The sequence below is a fragment of the Fusarium phalaenopsidis genome (assembly GCF_050370095.1).
Source record: "Fusarium phalaenopsidis strain FUZ10S chromosome Unknown contig_32296, whole genome shotgun sequence".
Classification (NCBI taxonomy): Eukaryota; Fungi; Ascomycota; class Sordariomycetes; order Hypocreales; family Nectriaceae; genus Fusarium; species Fusarium phalaenopsidis.
In genome coordinates this window covers 85,994-97,837 of record NW_028145408.1, presented here as the reverse complement: position 1 = coordinate 97,837, position 11,844 = coordinate 85,994, and the positions used below count along the sequence as shown (strand labels likewise).

Below are 11,844 nucleotides of genomic sequence, written 5' to 3'. Positions count from 1 at the left end.
TCATCGACTTTCCGAAGGGCAGGAGTGGGGCTCGCGAGGCTCCTTGCCTCCTATGAATGAATATTTCCCGGGAAAAGGACGTGGGACATTCGGCAGGAAAGCGTTGCTTTAGGCGCGGAGAGTGTATTTAGGCTACGGGACATGAAAGACGAATAACACTGGCATAATAGTCGTGTTTTCCTGATGAAGCCCGAGACTGGCTTTAAACACAGCTTGTTGGTCATGGGGACAGTGCGTAACCGCTCAATGACCTGCGATGGATTAAAATCTAATCACCATTACCTTAATGTTGGGTTTCTAGCAGCTGTTGGAAACATGTTGAAGTTTCGCGTTCGGAGATCCCCCCGGCCCTCTACCCTAGCTCTTATCTGCATGTCAGGAGCAAAGTGGCCCTCTTTATCTTTCTGTGGATTGCACATGTCCCATGTGAGGTTCCTGCCCCTCACAGATACTTGTCAGGCCGTCATGTTCTTCAGCATATTATCAGTATCATGATGGTAGAAGCAAGCCGGGTGCACAACTTGAGTTGGTGGCGCGGATGCAGGCATGGGCTCGCTGCAGTGGCTCAAGACTCGGCAGGTTGACTCAAGCAGCTTGCCTCGGGAAAACCAGATACGGTAGCGGCCGAGGATAGATCGGATAGCAGAAGGAATCTCTTGCGGTACTGAGCTTCTGGGGATATAGAGCCTGGCGTTGTTGCTCTGGGTGATGAACATGTCGTCTTCAGTGGTTAGTTTGGCATGCTTCAAGTCGACAACCAGCCCGTCAAGATTGACCTTTTAATGTATCAGCCATGTGCCAGAGACATCTAGTTTGATCTGGTCCCAGAGATGCTGAGTTCGTAAGAGAAGTGCGCGCCCTCTATCCCGCAGCTCGTTTGTGTCGTTACGTCGCACGCCTATATTCTCTCAATATTCAGCCCTGACCAAGCGCACCTCACCGTCTTCGTCTTCATTTGAGCTCTGGAATCAGTCTCTTGCTTGCTGCGCCAATGGCTCGAGTATAAATGCCTGCAGCTCCTGGGCCATGACCCACGATTGATCTAACACCCAAGACTGGCCCGGAGGTAGTCTCGAGTCGTTGCCTATGGTGGGATGGAGAAAGGAATTGAAGAATATGATTGAGCAGGCCGATCAGAGGGGCAACAGTGCCGGGAGAAGCTGTCAGTGGCGTAACTGGTGTTGGCATGGAGATGGAGGCCAAAATGACTCCTAGCGACGTAAGCGACATAATGGCAAGCAGGTCACGTTCGAGGTTGAGCTGCAATGGCAATCCTTTATGAGGTCTGCGACGCTCGCCCTCGGGCCTGGCACACTCGCCAACCTCGCGTTGTATCTGGTCGTCTGGCAACGCAAGAAATCGCGGGTCGTTGGGTAAGATATCAACCCTGCCGTGCTCAACGATAACACCCGCGGCGGCGGCGCCTCTAATATAGACGGCTCCATATATGTAATGATATCGATTTCATCAAAGTGTGTGTAGCGAGAGCGGACGGGCTGGCTGGTCAGGCCGTAAAATCGTGGTGGAAGCACAGCTCGATGGGCTGGCCGGTGACCGAGGTGCCGTTGGTGAGGCCGACGGTGACGCGGACGACATAAAAGGACAAGGAAGTACGGAGGGCCTCCTGGAGGGTATCTCCGTCGAAAATGCTGTTACGGTCATCTCTGGCCCCGTCAAATCTAGTGCCGCCATCTCTGGTGCTGTCAGGTCCAGGGTCATGGTCGTTGAAGGGATTGCGACGCGCCGATCGTGGAAGCGACGGAACCAACATCGCTTTGGTTGGCATTGCCACGGCGGACAAAGACACAGAGGCTCAGGGTCTCAGTAATGTGATGATAAGACTCAGTGCAAGGCCTATGGCGAGGCTGGTGAAGGAGCTGAAACCTATGAGTGACCCGACTTTGACACAATGGGCAAGGACACGTACCTTCCAGGGTGGGGTTGTGCTAGAGAAAACACGTCGTTCATGGCGAGCGAACAGGGCCTTCAACTGTCCTATAGAGGCTCGAGGCATTGAGGTGTGGTGGGGGGCAGAGAACAAAGAAACTCGGCGAGGGGTACACGAACACGACCATGGTCGAAGAAGAGCCAAGGCCGGGAGAAGGCTCTGCGCTTGTGGGACATGCGAGAGTCGTCTTGTGTTATCAAAATCTGAGGTTGTGGTCGTCATACGGTGAAACACGAGTCTGTCACTATCTGTGTGACAAACATGGCCATTCTGGCCGAATGCGATTCCCGACAAGGCAAGCAAGTTCAAGCGAGATGTCAAGAACGGCCATCTTGGGTTCGTGCTGCCGTTGCTACCTACAGGAGTTTGCTTGACCGTGGTGGACAAGAAGGTTGGATATGTTGGACGGTGCTCCATAAGTTACTCGGTACAATATTAATTGTCAGTGTCTATCAGGGAGGAAGCTTCCGATCACGACCGCCAGTCCATCCAGCGCATGAACCCATGTCGATCATATTCCCAATCAACTGGACATGGGCCAGATGGCGTCGGGCCCTTGAACCCTTTAGCCACTCAGCAAAGCCGTGTGAAGCCACAAGTAACAGCTGAGACTGACGAGCCAGCCACCCGAGGGACAATAGTGCCTTGTAATGCCCAGTGGCTAACTGTTCTCTCCTCTCCTCTACTCCTCAACACTTCTTTCGTCCAAACCAGTTATCCCAAAGCCGGCCGCCATCCGGTTATTACTCCTTAGAGACTAGGCGGCAGATCTCGAGACACCAGGAAATGCAGCATCCCCAACTACGGTAAAAGCTTCAGAGCAACTCCCTGTCGCTGCTGAAGAAATCGCCCATCGCCTCGAGTTGCAGGTCATCTAGTCATATGAACCACCATATGCTCTGAGAAGCAATGTCGATGAGCTGATGCATCGCTGCACGGTTAGAGTTATTGCCATGGTCGAATTCCAACAGCATTGCGACAGACCGCCCAACATGTGGCGAGAACATGTAAGACGGCCGAGCGCGGGCCTCGACTGAGAAGTGCTCGAGGGGAGGAGAGGCGAGGGGAGGAGTGGCCGGGCCATTGGTGGTTCACTGATACTCATCGCTAATGGCCGGCCTTTCCCGGACATTATTGGACCCGTCATTCTCATCAAAAGACGGCCAGTCTGGCCGTCTCATTTGCCGTCGGAATGATGCAGGGTAAGATGAATCCTCGCCATGAGACAAGGTCTCTTTACGCGCCGCTTCTAGAATCGAACGGGATGGGGCTCGTCGCCGTGACACAGTCGTAAGGTCGACTGGGTGACTGTTGCTACTAGAGGGTGGTCGAGTCGAGTGCGGAGGGGCAGGCTGTGAACCCCGAGGAGTGACTCTCCCGCTCTCGTCATCACCTTCACCGCCCGAGTCTCGAACTGACTCCAAGTCAGTCCAATCCAGGACGCTGAGCCTTTTTGTTTCTTTCCTGGGGATCAGCAAAATATCTGGCCCCCTCTGGCTCTCGATACAAGCGGGACGGAGTCGACATGAAGCCTGCGAGCCATGTCCGATGATCATCCAAGGGCCATCGGCCTCCGGGGCATGTGGTTAGGCCTGAGGGCTTTCCGAGTCAAAGATAGACGGGGCACGCGTCCACCATTCAGTTGTTTCAAAGAGCCCATAATCAACGACCTCAGGCCTTGCAGTTAGCAGGGCACCGTCAGAGAGACTGCCACATCATAGGGCCAGGACTGAAGCTGCTCCTGCTCCAGCTGCTGCTACTTGAGCTTGAGCCTCCTTCTCTTCTTTCATCTCCTGGGACCAATTAAGGCGCATCGCCTTCAGCCGTTCCTTAAACCCCCTTTCTTCCTCCAGCAACTTCTTCACTGCATGGTCAGAGCACCGCTAGAGCTCGAAGTCTGCCTCTCGTCTCTCCTCCTCGTCCTTCTGCTTCTCTTACTCAACAGACGCATTTGCCACCTCACGTTGCTTGCCGATGAGGTCTTGATAGGCCTTGAGGAGGCCAGCCTCGTAGTGCTTTGGGGCTTTGGCATAGTTCCCTGTTCCGTCCATTGCGACCTGTGACCCTATTGTGTGCCAGCGGGCATAGACGAATAGGGTCAGGCAGGATTTTCACCTTGAGCCATAAGTGAGTCAACGTCCATGGAGTCGTTTGGCTGCAGAGCCTTGTCAGAATCTTGACCAGGCTGGGATTGAAGAGGTTGGATGGGCGGGAACAGCACGATGATGGCGGAGAAGCCACTTAAGAAGAAAACGATTAGGATGGCGGAGATGGGAAATGAGGAGCTGACTGGCATTGATTTCAGTTATGAGGCCAGCGGGGTTGGCTTCCAAGATTCAACTCTGGAGCCTTGTCGATGCGGCTTTGGTCGAAACCACTCTGGCCTTGCCCGCCCTGGTTCTGGTGATGGGGCAGGCCAGTCTGCTCGTGGAGGGTCTGATTGATGGGTTCGTTGATCTGGCTCTGGTTGAAGCTGACTTGGTTCTCCCCGACCTCGACCGGGCTATGCCTCGTCGTCAGCATCGAATGGCACGCACGACGAGAGAGGGGTTTCGTCGAGTCGTACCTGCGAAGTACCTGACTTGGTCATTAGGGTTGAAATGTTGAACATCTCCAAGTTTCCCTCCCAATCTAGCCGGGCGAAATTATCCTCGTCGTCAGACGCAACCCTGGCCTCCTGTCTAAGGGCAACATCTTGGTGCTTGCTTGATTTCTCCGTCCTGCTAGGCGTGACCTCGTCTTCATTAGGGACATTGATTGCCGTCTTAAGAGAAGACTGGGCGTCCTGGTACTCCTTCACAAGCTCATCTCGTCAGTCGATAATAATCCTCTTGGCTCCTGGATCCCACTTTTTGGTGACTCTACCCCGCTCCTTTGGAGCCTTGACGGTATTCTCTACGGAACTCAGATTCTTCTTCTTCATAATAGCCCGCTATTTGTGATTTAGCTGCTAAAGATCGAGGCCAGGCAATACAGCAAGCCTACTTAGGGATTGCTTGTCGCTCCGGAGGGTGGCCTAGGAGTGACAATATCTTGGAAGCCACTGGAGTATCCTCAGGCGGTCTTCGGGCCACCAGTTGACCTATCGCCGGCTATCGGTTCGATATTCTTCCACAAACCGGCCATTATAGCGGAGCTCGGCACCGCTCTGTGGGTTGGGGTCAGTTATGGCGAGTCTTGACGTTTTCCTGTCGGGATGTGGCTCACCATTGATCGAACTTGCTTAGGGCGTCACGTGTGGATCAGGGATCCTAAGATTGGGACCAGATCCGTCACAAGCACACAACATGAACACAACGCAAGTGCACTAGACTCGATTGATGGACTGGGTACACGGGACATATGACAGATATCTGCCGACCCTCGATTATATATCCCGTAACGGGAGACGCCTATTAACAATCTCATGGCTCACCAGCTTTCTAGAGCATCAAAAGTGAAACAGAAAAGAAAGCTGCGAAATTCCTTAAATGGAACTTGTAGGCTTTTGTGATACATCCTTCTCCTTGCCTATGATTTTGATGTGGTCCTCGTAATACTTTAGCATCTGTTCCCCGTTAGCATACCAGCCGATAAGCTCATAATCGTGGCGGAAAGGTGAAATACCATCTGAGGACATTTCTCGTAGATAACCTGCGTCCCATGCTTGGTTTTCTTCCCATTCTTCCACACCAAGTAGACAACTAATTCTCCTCCTCCTCTACGCAATAATCAATCCTCTTAATATGTTCCTCCCATGAGCCCGAAGGGGGACTCCACTGCTCCGTAGATGTATAGTTAGGTGTCATCATTTTGGTACTCCTCTGCCTTGCTCTTTTCGCCCTAGGGATTCTACCTGGCTTCTTGAATATCACGTCTCTCCCTCCAATCGTAGCATAATATTCGTTGAGAATCTGGTCACCCGATATACTTCAAGAGATACGTTAATCCCGCAACCATAGGGGGACATGCTGAGTTAGGACCGACAACATACCTTAGGTTACTTTCAGGTTCCCATGTCCAATCCTTTTTACTTTCGTAACCTAGCCATTAAACCAGAAACCTGGCATTGCCCTGAGCAATGTTAATTTCATCGATACATCGTACTGTGTTGACGGGGTGCTGACAGCTTTATCGACTTTGTGATTGCTTATCGTTTTGACGATGAAACTAGACACCGTCAGTAATTTTAGAAAGTGAGTAAAGACGAAGGGCTCACGTTTGATCCCCTGAACTGTCTCCAATTCCATCAATTCGCGTATCAACAGTGGCGAATCCGTCAGTTTCCACCTTGTTGCGATCGATGTCATCAGATGACTCATCGTTAGTCAACTTTGGGCTTTTTCGACCTCGGGCCATGAATCGTATTGATTAAACCAACGTAATGAAACTGTGTTTGTTCGGGTGGTGACTGTGCATCCTCAAAGCGAGTTCTTGACGCGGAACCGGAGAAGGTGGCTGGTAGCTTTTGTTGACGCAGCAACTGACCAGGTTGTGGGGCTGGGTAGGCACTCGATAACGCTTGGCTGGACTTCCCATAGGTTCGTGCTACCCGAAAATTCAAAATTTCACGATCTTCAGGCTCAGTTAACCCATCAAGGGCCGGGCTGCAACTATAATAAAGAATAGATCTCAAACAAAATATAACATCATAACCCGATATTAATACAGTGGCCTATTTAAACTTCTGCAGCAGCAGAAGAGTCATACCTAGCCACATCGTCATGAAAGGTCTAGCCTCTCATGGGTATTTTAACTGCTCTAACCTCCGTAGTGGCTGAGGAGTACGGGCTTAGTTAGAGCTTGAATGCGATATCTCGGCGAATTGCCAAACTTGTTGGTTGGCGCACACATCATCTTTGAACACAAAGCAAAATTTCACAGGTAACGTACATGATAGGCGAGTGCACCGAACAAGCGAGTGCACCAAAAATCTTGATTTGAAGAATAGGAATCGCCAGAAAAACATTATAAGTCACTTAATAGATTAAAACTAATCGCTGCACTTTTCTTTAGATATTTTAACAACTACCTGACATATTCTTACATTATGTCCTATCTTTACGCATCCTCTACGGTGTGACGGTTGGGATTCCCAAGGGATAAACCGGAGCCGTGCCGGGGTTTATGTTGGCAGAGAAGTACGGGGTGGATCTGAGCAATGAGTTGAATGCCACGTGCAATAATACCAAGAGGGTGTCTTGGGTAACTTAGTTATATTGATGGCTGAGTAGCTTTACTCTAGGCAATGTGCAAATGAGCGTTTTATATGTATCAAGATGATTTCGAGGGGATCACGGTGGTTCAAGGGGTGTAGCTATGATCTAGCCATGATCCTTGGGTGGATCACGCACCATCATAGCTTCGTCACCCAGTCATTGTGTTAAGCCAGCTTGACCAAAATCAATCTACTGTCAAGGGTAAGGATCACGACTAGCGTGAATAATTTCGGTCACAACAAACTCTAAACAGAAGGCAGCATCTGAACAGTCAACAATATGAATGCAAGTAGAAGAAACCGACTCTCGTCGCTCCTTGAGATAGAAATCAAGCGTTCATTTGATCCTGATTGTCCATCCGTGCATGCGATATCCCAGATGATGAACTGAGTGTTGGCATGGCGCAAACAAGGCCATCGGGGGAAAAAACATTGGTGCGGGCAATCGTCTAACACCAGTAATCTCAAGAATGAGGCGTTTCAACTGCAGCTGGACATTGGCGAAGGGGTGAAGAGATGCGCTTGCATCGAACGAAAATAGTATGTCAGCCTCACCGGATTGTCCTCCATCTATATGGGGCTGGGGGGCGTGGGTGTTGCGGAGACTGGTTGTTACATCCGGCGGAGGGAGTAGGAGGCGAAACGCGGCCAAAACGGTGGAACCCGTGGATCATCGCCACGACAATCTTGCTTGGTCGGCTAGGGTGGGAACATGGAAGAGGTGGCGGGGGGCTGAGGCAGGCTGGCAACCATGGGCACTGATGACAATGTTCATTTCCAGCTTTGCAGATCGTGATATCTCTTTTCTCATGGCAAGGCCTTTTCGGACAGCGCGGAGTGATGGCGAGATAATAAGCTCGGCTGCCTAAAGGTAATTGGATACGGCTGCACATCACTTGACAGCTGTCAATTATGACAGGACCCTGACACCAGTGATTCAAAAGGGGGTGGCGCGGAAGCTGGAATAAGCAACACATCTAGATATCCCGCATCGATCCGGTGTAGATCATTTAGCGTCCTGCGAGTGAACTACGCTAGCACCACGATGTGAAGGCGTAAAGCCCCTATTGCCGTTACCACCGCGTGGCAGGGCATCGTTCGGGTAAGGACACCTTCGTATCCGCCAGGCACTGATTAGGCCGATCACGACTACATCCTACAGCGCGAACAGTGGTAAGTGATCGAATGACCCCGTCAATGAAGCTTGGCGCAGAGTGTCCCCACCGCGCTGAGTTTGGGACAGCTGAGTGATACGTCAATATCCGTAGCGCGCGGTGACTTTCAGCTTGCAAGGATCCAGCTTGGGCTAGTCTCTGTAAGGAAGAACAGGAAACGAGCAGCGACAATGACGAATCGGGCGCGGGGCCGAGAACTGGAAGCAGCGAGTCCGCGATTACAATCGAAAAATTAAAATTTTATTATATAGTTAAAATCGTTATAACGTACATGATAAGCGAGTGCACCAGACAAGTGAGTGCACCAAAAATCTCTACCTTAAAGATAGAAATCGCTATAAAAACACCACAAACCATTTGATCAATTAAAACTACTCGCTATACTCTTCCCCTGATGTCTCAATCACTACCTGACAGGTCCTTGCATTATGGCCGGGCTTGCCGCAGACACCACAACGCCGAACCCCCGGTCGCGCCGACCTCCCTTGACCACCACTCCGCGACGATTCGGCCACTACCTGCGCATCAACATCCATTTGATCAATTGCCTGCCTTCCTTCCTCTACTGTCATCACCCCTCTTTTCTATAGTCTAGTCCTTTTTGCCCTCCGGCGCCGGCTTAGTATCTCATTTGCCTGTTCAAGATCTTTGACCCTGGCCTCGAGTAAGGCAACCTTATGCATAACTATCTTTGTTCCCTTAGAAGAAGACCGTATAGCTTCTAGAATTGACTCTGGGGAGCTACTTTTATGCCTTTTAACTCGTGTCTCGAGGTATTCTGACTGAGATTGAGCCTTAAGCACGGTCTTTGGGGTCTTTGAGACCCAAGGGGTCAAGGGTTCAGCCACCTCCTCGGCAGGCGTTGGAGTCCGTAGCTGCACATCAAGCTTCGAGACCACACTTTCCGGGTCAAGAGGAATAAGCCTAGCTCCTCTGAAGGCTGACTTGATATTTTTTTCCGTCATGGTGGCCTGAAATGCGGCGTGGAAGGCCGGAAAGAACTCGGTCTTTGAAACGTGGGTTATAGAGCATCTGATCAGATGCTCTATTTCTTGACCGTAAGCGCTCTTGAGCACGCTGAAGCACCCGACGTCAAGGGGCTGAAGTAGATGAGATGAATGAGGCGGCATACAGAGCGTGATGATGTTGTTATCCTGGCAATATCTCTCAAAATCGATAGAATGATGACTTTCGTGGCCATCGAGGATCAAGAGACGATAGGAACCAATTGATCGATTGGTTGTACACCGGTCAAAGTGCTTTAGCCACTCTAGACCAGTCTCGTTATCGGTCCAGCCATTTTGGGTCGTCGCAATAGCCCAATCGCCCGGGAGGTTGCTTTCTCGGTACCAGTTAGCGAGGTGATATTGGCCCGCACCGATGATAAACGGCGGGATCGCCCAGCCTTCTGCATTGATCGCTTAGATAACTGTAATCCATTCCCGGTTTCCAGGCTGCACTAATTTTGGCTTTCCACGCCTATCTGTGCCTGTGACGACCATTCCGCTTTGAATTATGCCCATCATAAAGCCAGTCTCGTCAAAGTTGTAGATATCTTCTAATTGGATGCCATACTTCGCGATCATGTTCGCCACAAGCATAAACCAGTCACGGATAATAGCTGGATCTTCGCACTTGGCTCTCTGGTAGTCGTATTTCCGAAAAAAACGCGTCTTAAGGTCTAGGTGCCGCTTGATGAAGTTGGAAGCCCAGCGCTTGCCGACGGGTAGCGCGTCGCGGTCGGCGAGCAATCGGTTGGCCATTTCTTCAACACCACGCAGTCGCGGGGGAAATCCTCGCGAATCTAGGTCGAGAATGAACTGAATAATGATCTGTTCCTCTAGATCAGATAGTTTACGTGATTTAGGAATCCAATCGCGTCGAGATTGCATGCCTTTCTGGCGGCGACCTAGCTTTTTAGGGCAGACATTGTAGATTGATGCAGCGCGTCGGATGCGTAATTTTGGGTTATTTTGAAGCGCTTGAAGGGCAAGAAGTATATTACCCTCGCTATTGAATTCAGACATGTTTAGTGGTTGAGAATTAATTGATCAAATGGAAGAGAGAGAGATTGAGGGATTTTTGGGACACATACTTGTCTGGGACATAAGCTTATCATGTACGTTATATATAAAAGAAAAGTGTGAATATTTCATTTCTCTGGGTTAGAAGATTGCTTATATATAAGATCTCTAACTTAGTATTGAATATTACAGTATCTCTTCAGCTCTAGTCCTATACTTATGCGGCGAGAATCAAGTCAAGAGGTGTGTAGCCAGGCGACTGGTTTCCACTTGCGGCAAAGTAACCATTTTGAGAACCATCAACATAGAACTGAGAAAACGGTACGCCGTTATTGGGTCTCCTGCATGTCCCACTCGACGTGCAAGATCCATTTTTCGCAGTGCAAGCAAGGGTGCCGCTAGATGACCGCGTGCAGGTCAGAGGAGCGCTTGAGAAGTTATCAAACGGACAGAGAACAAGGGGCCCAGGAACATCTGTGTCTTTATAGGTCATGCATAGGTAGTTGCCATTGCCTGCCGAAAGCTGATTGTTGACGAGAGTAAAGATCAAGGTTGAGCCAGATGATGCGAAGGATAGCGGGATGAATCGCGCGCTGTTGCTACCTTGGAGGGTAAGATCAGCGACGGGTCCGGTGCCAACAATAGAGCCGGGTGTGTAAGATGGGCCTGCGGTGGTTGTAGTAGAAGCAGCTTCAGTGGTTGTTGTGGAGGCTTCCTCGGTGGTCGTGGTGGAGGCTTCCTCGGTGGTCGTGGTGGAGGCTTCTTCGGTAATTATAGTAGATGCAGCCTTGGCGGTCGTGGTTGAAGCCTCCTCAGTGGTGGCAGAGGAAACAAGCCCGACCGAAGTAGTACCCTCCACCGTGGTAGACGATGTCAAGGTTTCGATTGAGGACTCGGAGCTGACAGTCTCGATTGCGGAGGTCAAAGACTCGGTGGCTGAAACTCCTGAGGTTACAGTAGGAACTGTGGCTGTAGACGACACCAAAACTGAAGTAGTTGCCAACTGAGAAGTAGTTATACCTAGATTGACCCATATCAGCATTGAAGAGTTGTCGTGCATATAACTACTCACCTTTGGGCTTGCACACTCCAGCTTCAACAACCATATCGGCTGCGAAAAGGGCCAAGGCAAAAGACAAGACACGCATTGTAATGGCTGAACGAAGATTAACGAAAGACAGACAGCATGGCGAGGCAGACCGCGTTGTGTTATGGCGCGGGGACTGACTCTGTCTTAAAATATTCTTTAGCGAAGTCTACCTCAACTTTAGCCCAGGTTCGCAATTATTATCCGTCGATAGTCTCTAGATAGACGACGCTAGCTTCAATAGTTTCATCGTGTATACAGGGGGAAAGACGTTCTAAGTGGACGGCAAAGTGTAAGGTCCCACTTAGCAAATTGTTTCTAGTTAGAAGGGTCTAGACTCTTAGAACAACACAGCATTTTACCCCTTTTGTCTATAGAGATAACATACATGAGTGATGTTGTGATTTGAGAGC

General features: G+C 50.4%; 2 protein-coding genes across 2 annotated transcripts; both read right to left on the bottom strand.

Annotated features, from left to right (window-relative positions):
* Window positions 1-1,504: 1,504 nt before the first annotated feature.
* LRP88_05635 (uncharacterized protein) lies at window positions 1,505-1,968 on the bottom strand (the record flags this gene model as incomplete). Its single annotated transcript, XM_083242185.1, has 2 exons — window positions 1,505-1,679; window positions 1,928-1,968. The coding sequence occupies 2 exons, from the start codon at window positions 1,966-1,968 to the stop codon at window positions 1,505-1,507; spliced, it is 216 nt and encodes a 71-aa protein (XP_083101121.1).
* An 8,593-nt stretch (window positions 1,969-10,561) lies between these two features.
* On the bottom strand, window positions 10,562-11,492 carry LRP88_05634 (uncharacterized protein; the record flags this gene model as incomplete). Its single annotated transcript, XM_083242184.1, has 2 exons — window positions 10,562-11,364; window positions 11,417-11,492. 2 exons carry the CDS (start codon window positions 11,490-11,492, stop codon window positions 10,562-10,564), a joined length of 879 nt encoding a protein of 292 aa, XP_083101120.1.
* Window positions 11,493-11,844: the final 352 nt, after the last annotated feature.